Source organism: Mastigoproctus giganteus, chromosome 4, assembly GCF_048544385.1.
Source record: "Mastigoproctus giganteus isolate SK-2022 chromosome 4, ASM4854438v1, whole genome shotgun sequence".
Lineage (NCBI taxonomy): Eukaryota > Metazoa > Arthropoda > Arachnida > Uropygi > Thelyphonidae > Mastigoproctus > Mastigoproctus giganteus.
In genome coordinates this window covers 212,575,049-212,601,406 of record NC_143578.1, presented here as the reverse complement: position 1 = coordinate 212,601,406, position 26,358 = coordinate 212,575,049, and the positions used below count along the sequence as shown (strand labels likewise).

The 26,358-nt window shown below is 32.8% G+C and overlaps 1 protein-coding gene across 1 annotated transcript in view; it reads left to right on the top strand.

Annotated features, from left to right (window-relative positions):
- The first annotated feature begins 7,532 nt into the window (after positions 1-7,532).
- The window catches only part of LOC150087386 (uncharacterized), a 306,404-nt gene continuing 287,578 nt past the window's right edge, over positions 7,533-26,358 (top strand). Inside the window, exon 1 of the mRNA XM_090371164.1 lies at positions 7,533-7,825. Coding sequence (XP_090227290.1) covers positions 7,556-7,825 — 270 coding nt within the window. The 5' untranslated portion in view covers positions 7,533-7,555. The remainder of the gene's footprint in view (positions 7,826-26,358) is intronic.

Genomic DNA, 26,358 nt, shown 5'->3' with positions numbered 1-26,358 from the left:
GAGGGAAAGTGACAGCCGGTAGACAGAAAAATGTGCTGCTTTCGTCTATCTTGCATCTAATACTGTAGTGGATGTCATAAAAGACCTCGCAAAGATTCCAGAGCTGTTTGGACCATGGCGATACGCACTTGAATACGTCGAATCCACAGATATTACGGGATACTGCAACTTTTCTACCACTGTGCAATTAAAAACATTTGTTCATTATCTTTATATTATACACGTTTGTTCTCAAGCTGAGACAGTTTCCATATCTGCAGATTTCAGCCAAAATAAAACATATTATGATATTGATAATTCACAACCAACACCTATATTAAGTAATCAATATAATATATTACAAATTGCTGCTTCCAAAGAGTAAAGGTAGCTTACTCCGCCTTCATGAAGAGTTGCATAATGGAGATCTCAGAAAAAGAGTGACTCTTACGAGCTTTTACACACATACATTCAGAGTTTATTAACTCGATGATGCTATCAGTGAAACCTGCACGTCATGACTATCTGGATAACTTATCTAAGGTAACGCATAAAAGAAGTTCAAGTACGGATTTACTACTTTTCTGTTGTTTTACTACTTAAATTAAAGTTCAGGAATTCGTCAGCTCACTAGTTCATTCTTTTGCTTACTGTATGCAACGACTGACAACCGCAGTCAAATGAACATCGCTGTGACACCATCTGAAGATGACGAATAACTTATGATGAGTGAAGTGCCATCAAGTCCTAACTAAGCAACATCCAGAAACACTTCACTCAAAGGAAGAGGAATTATAAAGACACTCTCAATCAGCGACTACTTGAAGTACATTCCTGATATTTGCTAATTACCTTTGTCAAGCATTGAGACTAAAAGGTAGCTTACAAATTCTGCTCCGACTTATCTTGTTAACTCATTTACAAAAAAAATTTCATAAATTTTTAAACACTATTTAAATATTTTTTATTTTAAAATACAGTTATAATTTGACTTAAATTTTATGGAATTTATATTGATCGATATCTATAAGAAATAACAAAAACTAAAACCATGATGAGTATCTCAATTTGCAGGTCGATTACTTCAATTTACAGAGCGTCAAACAAAAAAAAAAAAAAAAAAACCTTGCCTCGTGGGCCTGGGCCTCTTCCTGTTTATGGATCATAAACCACTAGGGCTGTGGCATTTTTTATTTTGCTGAAGGCTAGTGTTTTTTCAAGCTACTTTAAGAAAAAAAAAATAATAAGATGCAATTCCAAGAAACTGAACTCAGCATGAAGTACATTCACGTCTCAGACATACCCAAAACATTCTTTATCCCTAATACCAGCTAGTTAGTTATTTGGTTTTTAGGAGCATTAGCAACTAAGGCCATATTGCTCCGGGAATATGCGGTGGTCATTCGCTGACCTTTCCGCATCCTCCGTATTTGGTGGTGACGGGCTCGAACCCCGGTCTAATCAAGAAGCGTGTGCTACGCACTGCTGCTCCTTCCCACCTGGCTACGGAGGCGCCCCCTAATACCAGCAAATAAACAGAATGTTTGGGACTTTAAAGAGTTTCTTGACAAGATTGCAGAACGAAGCTAAATTTCGCATTTCAAAACTTTTACTTTTGGAAATAGCACGAGAAGATGAAAAAGAAATTACCACCCATGAATCAAATCTTCAGAGAAAACATCAGACTATTAAAGATTACATTTGCGATATCTAAGAAAATATGGCTGAGACGATACATTGCTGCTATCTAAGGAAACATGTGTAGACAAGGAAAGAAATATTTACGGCGAAAACGAATTGCCCAGACACTCTGTCAATGAGTGACAACATAATACTCGAACAAATCATCAGGCAGTCAACTGCATCGAGGAAAATTCGAGGGTAAAAAAGAAAGGGGAAATTCGGGAGAAAAGCAATACACACAATACAAGGAATATGTTAAGTATTTGATTGGAAACGCTAAAAAATAGCAACTTATGATCAAACAGGGATAAAAGTTGCCTACCAGATCGTAAAATTATTCTAATTAGATAGTAGCTCTTTCTTCGCTCTAGGTGTTTCTGGATTTTCTTTCTATCTACAGAAAAAAATTAAGGTCGGCCACTTATTTTTGTTGATATCGTTTGCATAGGTCCAGTTGGATCCCCTGTTCTCCGCTTGATATCAATGTTTGGCTGAGTTTTGAACTTTTAGAACAGTGTGAGATTTCAGACAACGGAAAAGCAACCAATTTCTATCATTCATTTCTATCGGATCTGATTATCAAAATTACAATGTTAAATTGAGAAGTGAACCTGAACTAAAGGGTAACTGAATATTAAAATAAAATATATGAGTTTGATAGGTGTGTATTATTAAATATGCTTATTTAATATAACTTCATTTGACGAATCGGGACTGATGGACACAGCCACACAGTACGCTATTGTCAGTGAGACTTCGGTCCCTGGAACTTTACTGATCTGAAAGTTTGGGAATTACTGATAAATTGTTAATTTAATTATAAGTAATATGATAATAAAAAAAAATAATAATACCTCTTGTTATGGAATACCCTGTACGATCATTCGCTGTACGCACTGTCTGCATACTGTAGTCCTGTTTGTGAAGATCTCCACAACTGGAAGACTGTGGAGAAGAATAATGAATTTTAAATATAGAACTATCCAGAAAAATAAGGTGATACAAAATAAAAACATTACTGTAATTCATTAATTGTATCGGAAGAATATGTTGAAAAAATAATAATACGGTTACATTAAAAAAAATTAACCAGTATATACACTATTAGAAAAAAAAATGATACAGGAAAATTGGATTTTACGATGTAGTCATAAAATGGAAATACATCAGTAATGAAAAAACGAAGTCGATAATTATTTTCCTTTTTAATTTGAATTAATTAATAATTTATATATAATCATTTAATTAATAATTAACAGCAATTAATTAATTAATTAATTAATTATTAACAACTTTTAAAAACCTTTCTGTAGTTGATTAAAAGGTGTGCACAGTGGATTTTAATCATTGCCCTTCCCACACGGGGAGGAAAAGACTCGGATTAAAATCCCGTCAATGACGTGAGGAACTTTTATGGATTTTTTCATTAAGTGGCTAAGTTAGTCTGTCTCAGGAATGGAGAGCAACGCCCACCCCCATAAACTTGGTTTTTCAATCAGCAAAATAGGCAAAACCGACTAGAGAAGACATAATACACACGGTTGATGAGGTATTTCTCGGGTTGTGTTTTTGGATTGAAATATTTTCATGCGAGGGGTTAAGTCTTAAAAGGAAAAGATGTAAAAAAATATTCTTGGAACATTTTCTAGAGATTTCCGCGTAGCATCCACATTGAGAATTCCGATGCAGTAGAGTAACTATCCACCGGTGGTTCAAGTAAAGCAAAGAACTCAAAAATGTTTATACTTTCTAGCTAAGCAACCTTAAAACTGAGCTAAAGCATGGCACCGTAGACGCAGTGAGTTGGTGACTAATTATTGACAGGTAGTTGTGTTCTATCGACCATTCTATGAAACCAGTAGTGTTCTTTGCAGGAAACTTTTCCTAAGGGGAATCGGCACAGTGCTGTTAACATTTCGCCACCCAGTAGTTTATCTTGTTGCTCTACTCATTGCAATAATACCTATTTCATTATGATGCTATACATGCTGTAGCACAGGGACCCCAAGCTCTTTCGGGGTCCAAACTGCGATTTTTTTTTTATTTACTTATACATACCACATAGACCACAAAACTGTTAAAAGTTCTGACTGCACATTTTTATTTGACGAACTGCACACCCGTAGGTTAACTTAGTTTCTAGACACGCTTCAGATTTCTTGGCCATATCACGTGACCACGTGTGAGAGAGTGCGAGGTCCCGTTCTCTAACTATGTGTCAGCGACAGATGTGCGGTTTTTGAATCGCTACCGTTTTTCAACGGTTCTTGTATATCTGCCACACTTCGATATTTTTTTCCCTCGAAAATATAAAATAAATCCCTTTCTTATTTTAAATGCAGTGAATTGTTCACATAGTAATCGAATCAATGTGCTTATTTTCAAAAATTGTCATGCCAAATGAAGAAGCAAAGGTCCTCCGAAACTGTTTCGAGAAAGACTACGAATGTCCAGAAAGCTGACAAGGTAAAGGGACTGTAAGACATAGATCATTAACATTCAATAATAAAACACATGTCCTCCCCATTTTAACGCCATTAATTTCAACAGTAGAAAGAAAACAAAGCAGCTAATAAATGCGGAATTTAAACCCTAATTATAAAAAAAAAAAAAACTGGAGCAGTCAAATATAAATGTATTATTGTACAAAGTACAATAAAATAAACAAACGCTTTGCTCTTGAAATTGTTTTCTTACATGACTGGCATTCTTTCGTGCGGAAAGCAATCTTCAGGAAAACTAACTATGTTTAAAATATTTTTAATGGCTCTGTTTATTGAGCTACATGTAAACTTTAACAGAGCGGACAATGACAATAACTTTTTCTTAAAAAGTATTTGGTGTCTCACCAATTAAGACACCAATTACAAAATTGTAATTGGTGTCTTAAGAGATTACAAAACTTGGTGTGTCTTAAAGTTGTGTTTTTACAACTTTAAGAGACGCCAATTACAGAATTCAGTGGTGGTATCTTTATAAAATCACAATATACAATTATATGATGTAGTCAGGGTGAAAATCGCCGCGAAAGTTCAGGTGAACATGAATGAGGCGGAAATGAGCAGGAGCATTGTTATGGTGTATTTTACTATAGTGCCTTAACCACAGATCAGCCTTCTTCCCTCTAACTGCATCTCACAATAATTTAAAGATTTCTAAATACATAGTCTTCTTAACCGTATAACTTTCTAGTAAATTCATACTGAATTATTACATAACGTTCTAAACATAATTTTACCTTTAGGCCTTGTCGCTCTTAATTTTTCTCCCTTCTTTGAAGATATGGAAGACTTCTGTTCTTGAGGAGAACGCCACATTTCATTTTGAACTGTATACATATTCTTTATTTATAATTATGGAGCCCGGGACAAGAAGCCTATTGAACTTTATTTCATTTTTGTGTTACTATTACATTCAGAAATCCAGGATCGCGATCACAAATTTCAACTAGTTCGTTTGACAGTTCAACTCCTGTTTCAACCTGATATTCTCTTAAAATTTTCGAAACAAAGACGTTGCATAATCTCTTCATGTTTAAAATATCAGACATGATGACGACAACTACCATGTGATATTCCAACCTGACAGGCTGTCTTGAATTGTTATGTGACGAGCAGCACGAATACTGTTCGTAATTTGTTGACGTGTAAGATCTCTCACACCTTGCATCATCTTCAGTTCGTATTCATCTTTGAAGCATTCAAGTATGATACTTCTTGTTAAGCTTCTTTTCACGGTAGCTTCAACAACTATTTCTATAGTCTCTTGTAGCTAATTTCCTCAATAAACAGAAAATTTTACAGATCTTTGTTCTTTGTGTGGTATTATTTACCCTAAAATTTTAAAAATTTTAGGGTAAATAATTTACCCTAAATTTTCTATAGATAAACAATAGAAAATTTACCCTAAACAATAGATAAAAATAAATCTTAGCACATATGCAACCAAAACGACACTTAATATAAAAATTCTACACATTCTGAGTTACAAAACAAAATCAAAATCTTTTCTTATTCGATGTTTAGATATTTTTTATTAAATTTAGTCCTGAAACCTTCTCAATTCTATTTTAAATTTCTTATTTTACATACCATTGATCTGTTATAATATTATTTCCTGTTATACATTAAACTAATCATGTTTTGTGATTACAATATTGCCTTCCATAATAACGTAATGGTTTTGCCAATTGTTACTCTTTTGGAGAGGTCTGGGTTCGAACCCCATCGGAAATTTGGAGGAATTCTTAAATGGGGCTGTAGTCAGCTGATATCAAGTGGAAGGAGTAAAGTTTTTCCAGTGGACTTGTAAAAGCATAAAACACAACAAACTGTATGAACTAAAATACCATAAGAACTGCTGCAGTAGTCGATGAGACAAAAATGATTTGTTTGTTTTATTTATTTGTATTATTATATTTTTTGATAATTCTATAGATCTTTGCACTTGTTACTATACTGTATGATATTTATTTATTTAAATAAATTAGATATATACAGGGGCGGTCCCGGGCAGAGAATAAAGGGGTTATAGTCCCCCCCCCCCTTATAAAATCATGGGACTGCTCCTATTATTTACATAAATAAAAAAAAATAAATAGCCGCACTAATACAATTTACAATTACAATTTTACCATATTGTAGTAATATATTATCACATTAAGATTAAAATATCTCATTCGTTTTCATATATGAAAATACAAAAAATTAAGCTCAATAATAAAACCATTGGTAAAGATAAATGCATATACATTTACATACTTGAAAATTCCACTTCCGAAGGAAAATCACAAACGAATGTAATCTAATCCTGGCAAACTCAGACCCGTGTACACAAAATAATGCAATAAATCAATATCTTCATGCGCATATTCGGGCCACGGTAAGCACAGAAACCGTGATCTCCGCTGTATTACAACGTAATGTAAGTCTCGTTTCCGAAGTATAATTTATCTTAAAAGACTTCCGAATTAGATTAAAAATTACAAGAAAGAGAAATGGGGAAAGGTATCCTGCCTCCGAGTAACTAATTTCATCTATTATGCTTCGCATTTAATAGAAAAGCCACTTAACTTGATACAATGAAAAGAAATTAAGAACTGTAGAAAATATTTAAACATATTATCGCAATAATAATATCACGAATCCCTATTTAGAAGTTTAAACTGCAATTGACCTTCCTGTTCGTACTATCAGCATATTCAACGCGGTGGGGCCCCTTTGAACTCAGGGCCCGCGCTCTTTCTCTATCACCAGCTAATCCTGTGCCGACTCGGATATTAGTTTCGATATTACTCTAACAACAGCAAAAGTCACAACTTATGACGTATTAATATCTATATTAATTAATAACTGCAACAATACTGTGATGTGCTTACGTCACAGTTTCCAGAAATCGATTTTTATTTCGATATTTTTAGTAACTCTCAACGTCAATATTTTAAATATTTCGTTATTATTTTATTTTTTTTATTAAATTAATTAATCAACCGCTTAATTAATCGCCTATATTAATATTCCGACGTGCCTTTGATACGCTAATAAAAATTGCCCCACTTTCAGACCGGTCCTCCGAAGTAGATTACAGAGACATCATCCATTCCGTTTTAAATGTCACAACTAAATATCCGCATGGAAAATAAAATCTTCACTATTAAATAACTATATTCAAACAAATTTGCGCATGGCCGAATGTAGAACAACACTTGTTGCACACGCCAGTGTATTTTATCCATTGATAGTGGAGCGGAGACGCGGGGAATGGAGCGGAGGGGGGGTCGGCCTTAGGGCTGTAGGTGTACTAGCGTTGCGATCTGGTAAGCACTAGTAGCATGTGCGCTCTCGTGTTGTGAGCAGTGGCTGGCTGATCGCGGGCGGTGTGAATTGATTTCTAAATGACGTTTCCACAGTTTGTAGGAGCTCCTTGTGGCCACCATGGCCCTTACACATTTTACAAAGCCTTCAAATATTTCAAAAACGGAAAATACAAGATCTTGACACTAGGAGAATTTTTCTTTATTCGGATATCACCTACGGAAGACCCGTGTATCGGAGAACTGCAGTTACTGTGGGACGACCAAAACAGCGATCAACTGCTATCAAGTATGCGTCTTTATTTCTTACCGGAACAAACACCAGAGGGTCGACAATCGCATCACGGTGAAGTAAGTATTTTAAAATGTTCAATTAATTGAATTTCTTAGCTCTTATTTGACGAGTAGGGGGAAACGATTTCTTGTGGTGCGTTATTATTTTAATGTTTATGATTCGTACAGCGCTTGGGTTTGTTTATTTAGCAACGATATCAAGGCTCAGTGTTACTGCCCTCATTCTCCCAGATAAGCTTGCATATGTATTGCTTTTTATTCGCTCGATATAGTTCACTTAAAATAAGTCGCGTTTCTCCAAATTGGACGTTTTTTGGGGGAAATCTCGATTGATTTATAGATATACGAATCTATTACCCTATTATGTAATTTAAAATTACGATATTGGATGATTTGGATAAAATTAAAGTTAATATTATGTCATATAACTCTTACGCTGCATCGTTATTGAATATAAAATTATTATTATTTGTAAATAATGTTGAAAATTTTAGTAAAATTGACTATTAATAATTTTATCAAATTTTTAATTGTGCTGTTTGTATTAGATTTTAATTTAAACAATTACCGATTTTACCTCTATTCATTTTTTATCAAATTTATTTTTAATAAATTCGATTAATAATTTTAAAATCATAGAAAATGATTTTAATTAAAATCATTCATTATTAAAATTACAGTCGGCCACATAATATAGTATTGAAAATAAACAAGATTCTCTTTTGATTTGCTATTTTACCTCTATTATTTTTTTATCGAATTCAATTAATTTCAAAATCATAGAAAATAATTTCATTATTAAAATTGCAGTCGGCCACAAATTATTGAAATGCAAATTAAAATTAATATTAAAAATAACGCGAATAATTTGATTATTAATATTTCCCAATAGAAATTATTATAATCCAGCTTGCTTGAAAATGTTATGATTAATATAACGCACTGTGATATATTGTATTAAATTTCACAATTAATATTCGAGTGACAGATTGAGATCATCAATGATCTTAATTTCCATAACTTTGTTTGTCATTTATTTTTCTCGAAGCATGTTTAGAAAATTAAATTCAACAATTTTGTCAACAATTCCATCTGAAATCAGCTAAATTTTGATTAATGATGGATAATATTAATTTTAGGTATAATATTATTGATACGCGCGTATTTTTCTCATCACGACGGTAAAATTATGCTAATTCAGTTTGGCAGCTGCATTAATATCTGTGATTACTGCTCATGAATTAAATTGGCATGTTTTGTGTACAGTGATGACGTCATGCAACGTATTCCTAATCCGAGTCTTTTCTGTTATTTCTTAGAATGATTTAGTAAGCAAAGTATAGTTGCTATAAATCAACGAAATATAAGTTGATGCTTAATTAAAATTTTAATTAAATTTGATTCAAAATTAATGAGTTGATAAATAAAAAAAATAATGCCCCATTTATTAATGATAAATGTATTAAAATGTTAATATCGAGGTGTTTGGAATATCAGAACTTGTTCAGCAGTTACTGGTTATGATAATTTTGGACAGGAAGGAAACAGCAGATTATAATGTGTGAAGAGGAAAGAAAGGCGACGCGGGCGAATGGCTGACAGCATGCCGTGCATAGGTTCAACTGAACGTAGCGTTCCTCTGACTCTAACAAATCGTGTACTGGTATATGACATGGGGGGAAAGAGGGGTGCTCGCTGGCTGAGCGGCGCGTTCCTGCTGTTAGCGTTCCACATTGCGCGTCTCTTTAGCTACGCAATTACCCCCAAGGGATTGAATGTCATCCCTTTTACTGTATCCCGTAAGCACAGAATACTTGTCATTGTAACAAATTGACAAGAACACGCTAAAATTTCCTAATCCGAACAGTATTCTCGAAAAGTTTCTATGTTGTATATGCATTTGCCAGCGGTTAACAGATTAAGTGCTTCTGCCCGTGTTTGTGTTTTAAATCTTTGTCGGCTGGTGCACTCTTACCTGCGCCGACATTATCCAATAAGCTATTTCCTTAGATAACTGCTGGCGATTACAGAACAAACAGTCAAAACCCGACTGAGCGAGCGCACGGCTTTTACTTTGACAACTGAGTAGCATACGAGTTACGCTCAATGCTACCCACTACTTTTTTTTATGTGTATGTTTTTTTAGATAACGTTTTCTACTGTTATTGAATTTCTGGGAGGAATTACAGATTATAAAAGGAGACGCGAATAAAATATTGTAATTATTAATGGAGAATGTTTTTGTTAATGTTGTCTCGCGAAAGAGTAAAAATAAAGTCAATTATCCGCCCCCTCTTTTTTTAGGTGTTTTAGTTACGATATAGGCTTAGCGATGAAACATTGTTTACACTTTCTTTCAGCCTACTGTTATTGATAGGTGGCGCCCTGCGTCAACAATACGATGTCGTAATAATAACATTAATATGCAAATTTTCGCTTGGCTATTTGAAATTCTTTTGCAGCCATTTTCAAGCAAATTAACGAGTTCGTGAGTATTAAATGATAAAATGACAGTTAACGCAGATATTTTCTCATATTATTAAGTCTATTGTTCTCTTCGAAAAGGGTTGCAAAATTTTATCTAACATTTCCAGGTAATAATCCGCATTTCCTTAAACTACGTTATTTTACCTTCTCCGTTCTCCTTTAATGTATTCTTATTGTGGAAAATTTCATAATGGCGCAGATGGGAAGTTCACAGAGATGATATGTTTCTGTAATGGTATAGATTACCAGAACGTTAGTTGTCGTGTACAGCTGGTTCTCAGAAATTCGCTCCTCCCTTGCAGCCTTGGAATTATTCCAGCACTTAATGCAGCTATCAGATGGTTTGGAATGCAAGAGAGGGGAAAAAAAAGAAAAAAACGTTAACTTGAATTTGAAAATAATAATAATAAATAAATAAAAACAGTTGCACAAAGCACTGGAGTGGCTGGTTGATGGAAGGTGCAGGTTGGGCGAAATAATTAGAGTAACGTAAAATCGGATTTCGGTGCAATTAAGTCAGGCCAGAGAGCTTTATTCGCACAACGAAATGTAATGCGCCTGAATTACAGGCGCAATTTACGTCACACGCTGGTTGTGTACTTTATATTTGAATAATAAATAAATAGTAATTATTGAAAATAATGATTATGTTATTTAATAACCGTTTAAAATTAACAGAAAACCGTCATTCTAGCAATAACTGATAAATATTTATGTGTTAAATATGCCTTTTCAAATATTTGCATTCTAATTAAATTTTTGCAAATGGTTTGATGTTTGAATTTAAAATAAAGTATTCATTTTGCAGGAAGCGGTATCTTTCTCCTAATTCATTCCACATTTTAATTTTATCTAGATAGAGCAATATGTCGCCGTGTTTATAATAATTTATCTAATTACTTGAAAGCATTCGGATTATTTTATTGATCTATGATCGGTTTTTATCTGTAGTTATGTGCGCATTAAACTTTTAGTTGTTATATAAACTTGCATTTTTCTTTCTTATTTTTTTTTTCTAGTTTTACATTTTCGTCCTCTAACATGTCTTGCTTCTCTTTCCAAGTACGTATTACCTAGCATATTACCCTATTACGAGTTACTTTCCTCTTAATCCCCCCCCCGTCAATGTCAATCAATTGCGTACATATTTCTCAAGTGAGTTCATTTATTATTTATTATTTTATCAAAGGCCAGCAACCGGCATCTATTATGTAATCTTCCATATAATTTGATTTCTAGTACTTGTCTTTGTAATATTTTATATTTTTCCTCTGTATTTGTATATTTAGGATTTTAATGTGTAATAAAAGCATTGGTTACTTCAAAAACGAGATAGTTACAAAAATAATTAAAAATCTATGTAATAATTAAAATTACAGAGGAGTCAGGGGCAGAAGCTCAATAAAAATTTCCGAACCTTCCAAATATATCTATTTTTAATCGATTTTATGCATAAAATAATATTTTATACTTGAATATAAAATCTATCCCTTAAAATATGCAGCTGATTTCATAACATTATTTTGTTACTTAGTGGCAATGATAAAAATATTAACATGTTATTAAAAATCACGTACGTCCGGTGGTTAGCTTTAGCCCCTTTGAATTTTAAAATTAAACGCACTCATCTTTAAATTACACATGTTATCCGCATTTAAATATGTACCTAAATCCCATAATCGTTTTTGAATGTTAAATTTTAAGGTCATTTCATAACTGTTCACTAGCAGAATCAATAATCTTGGACCATCCTCAGAAAAATACGGGTCTTCAAGGTGATGAATAATAATTACTATTATCCATCAAACTGTATTAAGCAAATGCTTGTATAAAAGAAATAAAGTAGATAATTAGTATCTTAATTTTTAATTATAAAATTTATTCAAAAATAAGCAATGGATAATCAATATACTGTATTTTGTAGGACAGCTGAAATAAATAACTGATATTGAATAATTCAATTACTTTAGTTTTATAATTAACTATACGGTACATCTACTATCCTCATAAAGCGAAAAATGCTAATACAAAGTACAGTATTAGAATAAACTTTACCAGTTCTTATCTTTTATTTACTTTACCATTTGTGATCCGTATTGTTAAAAATGATAATTGTCAGTGATAAGCTTGTATATGATTTTGGTTCAAGGCAACGTTCATTATATAGGAAATATATATATATCTTTTTGTTTTGTGTTAGTTAATAATTTTTAATAAGCATCCAACTGACTAAAAAAATTTGTCCCCCACCCTTAAGCAAGCAATATAGAATCGTGAACAGCTTCACGGTGTGTGTGAGAGGAATCAGATGGTGTTTCTTCTAATATGCATATTTTTATATATACTCAGGGCAAGGCTACATGGGGCAGTTACAACTTTTGGGGGGGAAAGCATATTTTTTCTCCAAATAAAAAAGCAAAACAGGAGGAGACATGAAATTTAAGGTTTGCCTCAAGCACCGGGATCATTTTTGTGTATCAATCGTGCGCTGTGTACACGGAAGATTATTTGTTATGGTAGGATTCCATCGCCCCCCCCCCTACCCGACTTGAAGCATACTGTAGCTTTAGGAGACACCACTTAGCAAATGCTATAAGTCTATATATATCGTCGTAAACTATTGACAAAGAAACCAAAAACATCCTTGTCATATCACCATGGAAACGTGAATATGCAATGAAAACTTGTAATACATGTGAGTATTCAAGTAGAACATCAAAGTGGAACTTGGCCATATTGAGGTCTAAATAATGCACAACAACAGAACTGGATAATCCGAGAATGATGCATATTGCTCAGCACTGATCAATAGAAATGCCACCTCACTATTGCTTTCCGTTCTTGTAATGCATGCAGACTTTCATTATATAGTACCTAGAGCGATCCGAAATGCAGCAGGATTATTTGATAATACTTGTATAGTAGGAATATGCTAGTAATATCTAGAAGGCATTCATTGTATAAAAATAATATCAGTATTCTAAGAAAATAGTTTCACCCACTCGCATACACAAATAGAGTACATTTTCTTCCTCTTATATTTATTATTTCCTGTAATTTCAGTTGCTACAAATTGTAGAAATTCAAAATAATTTTATTCATAGAAATTCAAAGTTTAAATTTCGCTTCTCCTTCTCTAGAGAAAAAAACCTGCTGTTTTCAAAATAACTGAATGTGTGTGTTTGTTTTTAGAAACAGAAAACGAGAATATTAAACAAACCAAAAAAAAAAAAAAAAATTAAAGTAATTATTCAAAAGGTTTTAGCGAAAGACATCCAACTCTTTAATGCGTATTGCTTAAAAAAATGTTTAAGCATTTATTTTTCTTAGAAATACTGTATATACATATGTAGGCTGCTACTTCTGTTTTGCAATAAACTTCGATTATCCGTGTGTTTACGTTTCTGAGTTAATCGCTCCTCTTGTTACTCTGAATAATTGCGTCTACAGAACAAAGTTCGTCGAGTTATGAAATAGCTCCAGGACAAGAAAGATCTGGCTTTGTTAGTTTTTGGATAGTTAAATACATATGTTTACTCCTCGATTTCATTTTTAACTTTTTTTTTTTTGTATTTTTATTTTCTATTACTTTTTTTTTTTTTTTTACATTTAGCTTTCGATGGTTTACTTTTTACTTTGAATTTATAATCTTGAACTTTGATTGCTAAACTGGTAAACAGTTCTTCGTCATCTTAAAATTTGTTTCTCTGTGCCGACTAAATTTATTTCTCGCTCCCGATACGAAGAAGAACAGATAAACGCAACTGATTTCCGACTTACTGCATCCAAAGTACACCGCAATATCTAGATTACAATGGAATCTCAGTATTTCCAATTTAAATGTAATCTGTAGTTCCAAAATATAGTTTGCAAATTTTCTCCAATACCTGTTACCCTATCTTTTTAGCGTTTAAAGGTCATACAATTTTCTCTTTCTGCTTTCTTTACCACCTGGCTGCTGCCATAATTCGGTATTTTGATGTTTCTGAGTCATCTTTATTGTTCATTGTTTGCTTTGCCGACCCTATGTTGTGTATTTGGTTTCTTCTTAATTGCCATTCCCCAAAGTTTCCTGCTTTGGGACCATCTGGAAATTATTTCACTGCGACGTTTACTGGTGTAAAAGAACCCAGCTTTCATTGTGTGTGCGTAACACTCCCTGCTATGGAGTCTATTTTTGGTTTCGATTAACTAACCTACTCGATTCGTCGTGCAAGTTTAAATATTCAAAAATGTTGCTGAATGATCCGAAAACCATATGGTTATATAAGGCTTTAAACCAGCTACAAAAAAAAAAAAAAGAAAAGAAAAGAAAAGAGCAAAAATTTAATAATAATAATAGCCATTATTATTATTATTTCAAAACATTTATTCTGACGGTTTGCAAAGTTAGTCCTCAAAGGCTGATGAAGCTTGATCATAAATAAATGGGTAGAGTTTATGGTGCTTAAACCCTCCCCCCCACCATGACATTCCATCAGTAAAAAAAAAATTTCCCTTTTAAACCTGTTTTTGAGCAATTTAATTTCTGTTTTACTGTTTATCACCATGTCTGTCTGCGCATTTATAAAAAGTTTTAAATCATTTATTATTGTTATAACTAATATTTATCTCTTTGGCTGATAAAATTACTATTCAAAAAGAATTTAAATTTATTACAACTTAGAAAAATAATTTAAGAAACACTTATCTAGAACATCTATTGGCCCAACTGTCCATCCCACAAAAATAAATAAATAATATTAGCATTCTGCACTAAAGCTTTTAACATTTTAATCCATTCAAACTAGGTTGAAACCCACTGGTATACTGTGCACACAATTCACTATTTTCATGAATAATACAAATTATCAGACTTAACCAATATCACACAAATTTTTGCCTCAGAACACCGCACTGGACAAAAGTTTTAATAACAGGTATTCTACCGATTGAATTATATAAAAATAATTACGCGATATCGTTAAGATAGAGTAGTAATAATAATAATTAGTGTATTTCTAAGAGTTCTTATTATAATGTAATTCCCATATAAAGAAATAATATAATGAATTTTAATTTTTATATACTATATTTATTCGTGGTAGGTTTTAAAAACTGTAATTATTATTTTTTAATTAATAATTTAAACCAGACCCTGCTAATCACAGAAATGTGAAAATTATGATAATAAATTAAGTGGCCTATTAATATCCTTATTTGAGATTCATGAAAATTAATTATAATCAGCTAATTTCAGCTAAAAAAAAATATATATATATATATATATATATATATATATATACAAATGTGTATATATATATATTTAAATTAAATCATATAAATTAAATGAGAAGATTGGGAGGAGCATAGAATATAAACGGCGATAATAAGAAAGTACTCAGTGCTGTATAACTCATAAGTTCAATGTCGTCATCAAGGGTCAACCATCGAAATCGTAAGAAAAATAGCAATAAGTGGGCCTCTGTTTCTGACATGAATATACGCTCAGAATACGTTGGTGGAGGTATGGAAATTTGAAATTGGCGGTTAAGAGATTAGATGAGCGCATATTTCATGGCCGATTCTATTACATATTACAATTCTTTAATACACCTTTTTAATTTCTTATATATATACTGTATAATTTCAGTCCTCTAAAATGATAAAGGATCTGTGCAACTGAAATCCCTCCCCCATAAATAAAACTAATGATTTCATTTCAGTTAGGTTTAAGAATATATAGATATATCACTTATTTTAATAATTAAATTGTAATTTATATAATGAAATAAAACAGTGCTTAGTGCCTCATAATCGTATAAAATAAAACTGTTGCATTGGAAATAAACAAAAAACAAACACATTTAAAAGCTAAAGTAAATTTAAAAAAAAAATTGTGATACAGCTTTTGAAATGTTATACTTGATTCATTATCTGAGCAGAATTTATGGAATAGCTTTCGAGCTCAATGAAATTATACCACCTTACAGTTAGCTATACATATTCATTGCTAATTAACATTAATTATTGATGGTGCAGGAAAAAATATAATAGTTTCTGATTTACTTGAATTCCTGTTAGACATAATATAGTATTCCAGAATTAGCATAATTTTGTTTTAGATCGATTAGCTTATACTAGCCGCACAGCAGAAGACAATGTTCTAATTGTCTTCTGCTGTATTTATCCAGGTGTTACGGTCTGACTTATTGGACCATTGGCTCTATCTTGTTCATTTTCAGGTTCAGGCTATTGTATCATTTTTGTCATATTTGGGCTAAAATTTTTGAATTTGATATTAAAGTTGGACTAAAGTATTACCTTTAACATTTCTAAATTTAAAATTAACTTAATCAATTGAAATTGTAAAATCTAATCTAAGTGTGTGCGTGTACGTGCGCGCGTAAGGAATTAACTTATTTCCAGGATTTTCTAAATTGCCATTAGAATAAGAATGAGTCAACCGTAATGCAACCATTACCGCTTTTAATGTTATTACTTGTGTTGTATCTCTGGGTGTAGTCCCTACCCACACTCTCTCTCACTCTCTCTCTCCCCGCCCCCTGTTTTCGGGCTCCAATTACCAATAATACGACGATTATGTTGGTATTATAATATAAAGTAAACATGACGATTGTATTATATTGGTATTATAATAAATTCTAATTTGTTACTTTAAAATTTGCTTTATATACAACAACGTTCCTGTTCTCACTACGTAATGTGGGAGCGTTGCCAACTTGTGGATGTAATTGCAGACCAAAACGGGGTGAGGGGGAGGGACTGCACCCTGAGGAACAACACAGGTAACAGGCAAATAACATTAGAAGAGGTCATGGTTGCATTACAGATGACTCATTGTTGATCTAATGGCAAGTTAGAAAATGCTACCTCAAAACAAGTCGATTCCTCGATTTCAACGTAAAGAAGCAATTATGTTGTATATAAATATCAGTTATATATAACGATAGACTGGAGTGGAGATTTTTAATGAGTGCTTAGAATTTTTTTTTGATTCCCAGTAATTTATTTCAGGATACAGTAACATTATCAGTTGACTGTTTGTGCTACAAAATGACTTCAGAAAGGAAACCAGGATTTGAGGGGAGAGGGAGAAAAATTAGCACGATTTCTTCATCGCATTCTAAATTCAGATGTGAGAAATTCCCCGCCATCCCCCAGTTAATGAATTAAAGGAATTATTGCACAGAGTCAGCATTTGAAATAGATAAGAACATTACCGTTAATTCATAGTATCACGTGGATTCGAATAAGCGGGATGGGTACCCTGTACTTTCAAAGGGACTATTTGGCTACGGTCTGGTTTCTGTAAGAGTGATGGGTAAATTCTGATTCCGATCCCAGCTCCAACTATTATGTCGAAATGATACAATTCAAAGGAATTGAACCACTTCAATGATAAACAATTAAACTTTTTATGACCACGTTTCGGGAACCCAATGTTTCCGTCTTCAGGCCTGTTAACGTTACCTGGGAGTGGAGTCTCTTGGTTCGGTTGGGAAATATCCCAGTCTTCCCCAACCGGACCAAGAGCCTCTACCCCCCAGATCACGTTAACAGGCCTGAAGACAGAAAACTGAGTTCCCGAAACGTAGCCATAAATAGTTTAAGTGTTTGGCATTGGGGTGGTTCTATTCCTTTAAATTGTATAATTTTGTTAATAAATTACTTAATATAAAGGATGATATAGTATCTTATCAATTCATTAATATAATTATGAACAATCACGTGGACCCGCACCTATTCCAAGTGTTTATATATATTCCAATTTATAATCTTCATAAATATGGCAAGAATTTCATCCACTGTGAGCGCATCATTTTTTATTATTTCCCGGTGTGTGAATTTATTTAATTTAGCATTTAGAAGATCAGTCAACTTATAGCGCCCAATAACTCGTGGGTTGAGCTAGAACATGGTTGCCGATCATGTTCCAGCTCAGCAAACAAGCAACACTTTTTTAGTTTTGTGGTTGCTAATAGAATATAATTTCAAAGCATTTTTTTTTTTAATACTCCATAGCGTACAGAATGAGCTACACTCATTCTTTATTTCAGTATTAGGAAAAATACAATTCTTTTTTAACTTTCGTAGAAGGTGAATGGAAGAAACTGGAAAAGAGGGAATTTATAACAGTGATTCTCCCCAGCCCCTAGGGTTGATAATTTACGAAATGCATCGACAAATGTGCCAAAGTATAGTCCGTTAACCGGCATTACAGAACAGCCAAAGTAGATTTTTTTCCCTTGTGAAAATATTAAAAAAAAAAAAAAAAAAAAGATACAGTACTTGCTTTTTTTAAACATATTTAAATTGCCATCAACAATATCAGTGTTTGTAAGTCGGCTCCTAAGGTCTATGACGCTGTTCCCTGCTTTATCACTAAACAATACGTGAATGGAAAGTCAGTGACAATTTGAATTCATCCTGCTTTGTGACTCCCCGTCTAGTGATGGTGATCGTCGGCCCCTAGTGTTCAGAACACCTTCACTCTCTCTTTCTCCTTCCCTTCCCCCGCCTCCGGGGAGATTCGGTGCTAGCAGCTGTGAAAGCGTGGTTACGGTACAAGCAAGACCAATCGAACACAAATAGAAAGTGTATTTGTAGGTGTACATTGATAACTGGTGAATGGTGTCCGATGTATTTCAAATGATTATTTCTAATACCTGTTTTCTCTCCTCCCACCGTTCTCTGTAGAAAACGCCATAAAAAATCTTTAAAGTATAAAATGGATCTTGATCTTCACTGATCATTCACTTCCGGGATTGCTATACACAATGACGTAATGGTAAGTTGCCATTATTGTATTGAATATCAATATACTTTGTTGTAAAACAGCCGGGACGCAGATTAAATTAACAAAAATGAAAGACTTCTTTGTTAGATTTTTAATTTAATGACAGTATTCTATATTAACAAGAACATCAAAAAAATAAAATAAAATATCTGAACAACTTAGCCATAGTGTAGATATGTAATATCAAGTTCCACATTCTGATTACGCGGATAATAGTTTGATGGTAGGATTTCTGTTCTCCCCCGTTCGTGTGTCTCCCACTCCTTTTCCCTATTAATAAACTTGCGGAGTTGTTAAAGCAACGCAGTATATAAATATATTGCGTTTTATCGATTTGCGCGTCAGTCTCCGTTTTCAGAGAACGCGCGCCACATTGGCTGTGGCTGACTGCTATTTTATTACATGACATCACCGTTAATATTTTAAAACAGATCAATCCATCGAACATTCTCGGCTGTTCGTAGAATAACAGAATTTACCCAGCCAGAACAAATAAATACAATGGACTCCAATCCTATAAATTGTTACCTAATATCCTCTGGAAAATGCCATTTTCTTAGTATATTTTTGATCTTAGAAAATGCACGGAATCTTGAACATACAAGATGGGATTTAATATTACCCATTTTGTTGCATTAACAGCGCCCTCTCGACGCGAAAGTGGCAATTAATTTGTCAAACCTTACAGGACTGAATTTTAAATATTAATCAATCAACACAAGAGCGCGCTATAATTTTAAGCTGTGAGTAGGACAATCAATCATCAGCACTCTTGACGCATCAATCTGTCAGTCAATCTACCTTAAATTAGCAAATTTTACGTGTATACAGCCGTCCGATGTATACAAAAATAATAAAATTAAAAAATGCGTCTTTTTTTTTTTTTTTTTTTACTTCTACATCAAAAGAAGCTTGCCCCCTAACGACTGCAGGTCCCGCAGCTGATGGACATAACCTAGGAGACACTCACCTTGCACTGAGAAATGCTGCTTTGAAGAGGTTTATGAAAAGTTTTTCTTGAATACTCAAAATGCATTATTGAAATTAAAGTTCCTGGAAATAAGCAACTGAATATCTCTCTGCAGTCTACATAAATACAAATCAAAGTCTTACTCAGAAATAGTAGCAATTTAGTGCGAAGCTATTATCATATGTCACGCAGTATATTTCGAACTTCTACCAGAACATCCCAGATTAATATAGAATTCTTTATGACAAATAATTCATGGATTTTATCGACAAATCATTACGTCGGATATTTTAAGACTCTAATAAAATGAGTTTATTTCCCAACGTCACTAGAAAGCGCTCTCTAATGAATATTGATTGAATCGCCTTGTGGGCACTCGTTTCCAAGAGAGCTCAAAATTACTTAACGACCAAAATAGTTTATTGCAAAACTGGCTTATTTGTTTCTGGCAGTGACTAAGTCACCTTTGCACAGATTCAGAGTGAAGTATTAATGCTCATAAATGAACACTTTCAGTCAGTTCATCGTTAACATAATAAAAGTCTTTGGTACGTAATAAAAGCGTTAGGCTAAATATTTTGCAGCATGAACGTTCAAAACAAATTATAACAACTCATTTCATTTTTAATTGTAATAAGTTCTTTTTATTACGTAATTTAATCGTTTAAATATGATTAATAGATATAATTTAATTTTACACATACTGACAAAAGCGAATCTTTTTGATTTCAATGAGATTGAGATGATTTTAAAGTAATCAGAAACCGATAATAAATCGGATGAGAATACATAATGTTATTCGTTCTTTTTTTTTTTTTTTTTTTTGCAATTATTTCAAAATATTCATGATTAATTTTTTTTTTATATTTAATTTTAATGATTATTTTGACAAAATCGTGCAAAGTATAATCAAGAGATAATAAACGTCAATTCTGGATAATAGTTTAACTAGAATATATGTAATTAATCTATAGAATATCTGAATAAATAAAACGTAAGTCTAAAGTAGAAAACCAAGTGAAATAAATAAAAAATCCTTCCTTTATTATGTACCGCTGTCGGAAAAAGCTATATGGATTACACAATAGACCACTTACGATACACTTTCTTAACCACATACATGAAGAGCTAGCGCAGGATTACAAGTAACTCCCGAGATACTGAGACTGCCCCAGGAAAAAACTGAGATGTCTGGACATCGAAACGTACAATGAAGAGACTGTGCTTCTCGAAGATAAGACTTTCGTCAGCCTCGCGTGATCATGTGTTCCTCGACGTTCTAGGAGTTCTTTGACTCAGCATTCATTTATTGTTTAGTGTTTACTATCAGAGTTTGCTAAAACGACCAGCTGAGATTGCTGCCAGAGCATCGATGTCGATTTTGCAATTAAAACTATCCGTTTTAATTCAATCATACTTATCAAGGAATTATGTAGCAGTGAATATTAATAATAAGTGGAGGACCAAAGTCGAACTAACCATGGTGATGGAGTTAAATTTTCCATTGACGACTGGTATGTGCACTTTTTTTCATAGCCCTCTCTGTTGATGGTGTTCACGTCCCCATAGAAACACTGTACGAATTGAGCGTTTAGTTTAAGCAATACAGGATTCAATTTCAGTTGCTAAATCTCATTTAGACAAGAATTAAATTCTCATTAAAAGATTCAATCTGAAATGAAAATGCTTCCATAAAAAATGAGTGGCCAGATATTTTGTCGAAACTTCAGCAGTTAGGCATATTTAGTTTAAAAAAAAAAATGAGTAAAACTGGCTTAAAACCATGATCTTCTTAAGCTCCTGGTGTAATATTTTATTATTCTAAAGCATGATTAAAAATAATAAAGAAGGCTTATTATCAGAATATGAGCCATAAGAGAAATAAGTTCCTCTGAATGATAGTACAGCTCGAAAGCAGTGGCGGATCCAGAAAAAAATGACAAGGGGGGGCACCATTTTGTGCACTAGAATGGCGATCACATTAGCATCAATGCTGCCAACTGTAGTCAGTTAAAAATAGCTGAGCCACAATGCAAAAATAGATAAAATCCTATGTTAACATTAAAAAATAAAAATTGTAGCTAAAGAGAATTTAAATGATTGTTGTATATTTTCTGAAAAACGACAGGGGGGCACGTGCCCCTACCCCGAATCCGCTACTGCTCGTACGTAATACAAGTGAAGCATTTTTCATGACAAGATGCTTGTTGGCAATTGTTTTTGGCTTCCATTGTAGCACCTCCGCTGCGTATTTATCAATATGAATTATCTAACGAGCATTATTTACCATACGGTATTTTTCATGAAAGGGAAAGGAGTGTTTGATGTAGTTCCATTGACAAAAAAAAGCTCAGCTAATGAACTGCTTCATCTAACACTGGGCCGGAAACTTGGCTGTGCCCAACTATGTGCAATGATGGTAACGATTTTGGCTTTCCAAAGACAGGACATTATCGAGAGCGCAATGCGATTTATCATATTACAAAATTGTATTTGTTCATTATGAAGGTTCGCTGTAGCTTCACATCACTGTAACTTACCGCGATTAATAGCTCTCTGGCGATAATAATTAATCATCGGCCGTGAATTTCTCGCTAGTTTTAATGGCTCCAAAATGGTCGACGCCCTCCGCCTCACATTCCCCTCCGCTGCTGCTCCACGTTTCCCTACGGCATTTTCATTCTTTGGGAAAGGCTTGGCATTCTCCAAACATGGCTTGGAGAGCAGACTCATGAATGTCAGACCCGCATTGTGCACAAACACTGAACATTGCAATGGAATTAATAGCACTCATTCAGATAACCCCCTAGATGTCGTTTGATGACAGCGCCAGCACAATTCATAATGTGCTTTTATTTTATTAAGGCAAAAACAAAACCTTTTATGTATGGTTTTAAAAAAATTGTAAAAATAGGAATTATATTTAATGATGTTTGGTGATGGACTTATATGACAAACAAAACAGTTGAACTGTTCATGTCAATACAGTGAAACTATGCAGACTACTCCAGTGCAGGAGGGGTTCAAAACCTTTTTTTTCGTAGTTTCTAATTTTTTTTTTAATTTTCCTAATTTTTCCCTGCCACCTTACCCTCCCATATTCTATTTCAAATTTAGCAAATGAAACACAGGGTTAGAAAATAAAATTTTTAAAAGTTTTTTTTAATTAAAATTTTTAAAAATTAAAAAAATTTAAATTTTTATAGCCACATTCTGCACATTATAATTACTTGAAAATGAGGTCACCGTTTCAATTTTAAAAACGCAACAACAGCAAAACAAAACAAAAAAAAAATAACTAAATAAATCTTCCAATTCGGGTTCCAAATTTCTCGATTATATTCTAATAATTCTGTTGTACTGTATTAATAATTATAATTAATACAGATGTGTTTTATTCATGAATAAAAAACAAATAATTTAAATTCAAAATAATTTATTCATAAAGTTAGCTACCGACTTGGCTTTCTTTAAATTATTTCTTGTCTACTTTCGTGTTAAACTTCTAAAATTATTTGTAAGTCATTTTTCTTTTTAAACATCCAGTTAGCCTTCAAATTTGATAAAATCAATTTGCTTCTTTTTTTTTTGGCACCAAGTTTTACTTATTAACTTTAACTTGGGTATTCTACAGCTACCGAAAAAAAATGAAAATATCACATTTCTTTTTCTCTTTTTTTACACCCAATTTTTTTTCTCTCCTTTTTATTTTTTGTGACTAGTGTAAATATTACTTAATTTTCCAGCATATCAGTACGTAAGAGTAACGCTATCTATTAATTAAGGATCTCCTCATTATCAGAAATAGGAAATCAAGATGCATTAAGAATTCTAAATAAGCTAGATAAATGATACTCATCAAGTAAATGGTGTACGCAGAATGGGAGTGGTGTATAAAACCCCGAAATATGAAAAAAAATGAAAAGTTTTATACATTAATCACAAAGTATTTGCCTACAGTTTTGAAGGGAAGTTTTGATAGAATAATTGCCAATTTGTTATATCCGTATTCTTCTATGTTTTTCTCAGTCAGTGTATATTTATTTAAACCCCCTTCGAATTAAATTTCCACGTACGCAAAAATTTAATAAATATCAAAGCCGTTAAAATATGATTATTTAAAAAATGCAGTTGAAAACTAGAGCTTCGTTGCTGGATTCATTTTAGTGCGATAGGAGGGAAAAACAGGCGTTCGTGTTGATCCCTCTATCTTATTAAAAGAAAGAGGAGATTGCTGCGATGTTTTTTTTTTCTTTTTTTTTTCTAATCACTGCCGGAGTTTCACTCTGGTAGTTTTTATATTTCTATATTAAAATGTGTTATAAATTCCTGTGTTGCAAGCGAATATCTCTTTAAGTCTATTTTTGTAATACAAGTCTAATTATGTCAAAAATAAAAATGAGGGATATGTAGCTGGCTGTCGTGCTTTAAAAAGAAAAAAAAATAAATAAAACAAAATAAATGTAACTATGCAGGGTAACCATAGAAACACCGGATTTAGTTTCTTTCCATCCTTTCTTTTTTTCCCTACTAAATCGCCCCCCCTTCCCCCATTTTAGCTTTATTCATTATGCTGTGACTCACTAAAAACTACCAAATATATTACGCTGGGCCGTGCTCCCTTATTTATAACCAGTTATTATTTTCGCCACTGATATCAGGCGACCTTTTTAATTTATTTCATGCATTGGCAACAAATGCTACAATATCTAATACGAGAGAATTGAAATTACCATCGGCCATTTCCAAAAAACACACACAAACCTTCCATTCTCACGATTCCTGCCAGCAATGAAGGTCTACCGGTTGTGGCAGATTGCAGTACGATTTGGTGGGAATCAAAAAATCGTGACAAACAGTCCAGTACTTGAAAATGGTTTCCTGCATGAGCGCATTATTGCTGCTTTAGCTTTCTTGTCCTGTTTAAGCCTGTGGGGGTTGTTATGACCTCATTTACTGACCTTGTTTCTCTGTTCATCGCCTGCTCACTGAGACGAAACACATAATTTGTATAATATTTTTTAAACCACCAATTATTCTGTTTTTGGAAAAAAATACTCGTCATAGATATTAGAATTTTATTTATAAATTTATTCGTTATATATTCGACTGTTTTCGTACTATAGGTTATGTTCGGAAATGTGTAATGTCATTATGTGAGAGCAAATTAAAAAAAATAAATAAATAAACAACTATGTTGATCGTTAGTCCAAGGATACTATTTATTTACAATAGCTCCATTAAATTGTTTTGTTTTCCTTTTCTTTTTTAATTCTCTCACCAATTATTTTCCGAAAAAAATCCGGTCTTAAAAAATATAGTTATTAAATGGGTTATTTATTTCGTATACTGTATGTGTTATTTAGCACATTCTATTTCGGGAATCATTTTAAAATATGACTTCGATAAACCTTCATTACGTACAGAACAAATGCAATTGTTGATTTAAGCTTGGATAAATTGTAGTTCGCATTTAATCAGACAATGGAACTTGATAAAATATTCAAAATCTGCAAGCTGAGTTCGCCTAAATGGCCTTGAATAGAAAATCAACATATGAATATTAATATCGAGAAACGGGGTAGGCGAATGCAATATTCATTGCTATTAAGGAATCGGAGTGCATGATCCGACATTACTTTCTCCCCATGTTTCATTTATGAACACACGCTTAACCCCAAGTAATAAACCCAAACATGAAATGCGTTTACCATTCATTTTTCGCATAACCAGTGATTGCCATACGTTACCAGGTGTAACGCTTTGTTAGGGCCATATGTGCGTGTGAATTGTGGTAGAAAAATTCAATTCATTCACCATTGGGAGCTTCGTAATAGAGAATGGGTTCAATGCATCACGCATGTCTCTTGAGCTACCGATAAGGGAAAAAGGAAATTGAAATTATTTCAAGACTACTTTTCTTGAATCTATTTGTAACGAAGTTGCTGGTCCACATTCTTATGGCAGTAAGAGTCATTGCCTTTGAGATGAGTTACACTTGATTCTTCATTGTTAATATTGTGGGATCAGTTGAACATTAATGTTTTTTTTTTCCTACTTAGTAAAGCGTCTCAATAAATACAAAATTTTAATATTCCAAACTTTTTAGTTTTATATGTGAAAATCTAAATTTTAATGAAAAATTTCATTAAAATTTTAATAATTTTAACATCCCATTTTAAAATTTTAATAATAATTTTAACATCCCATTTTAAAATTTTAATGATAATTTTAACATCCCATTTTAGACTTAAATTTTAATCTAAATTTTCACAAATATTCAATGAAATTTACATTCGTCCTAAACTTTTACCTGAATTCTATTATGTACGA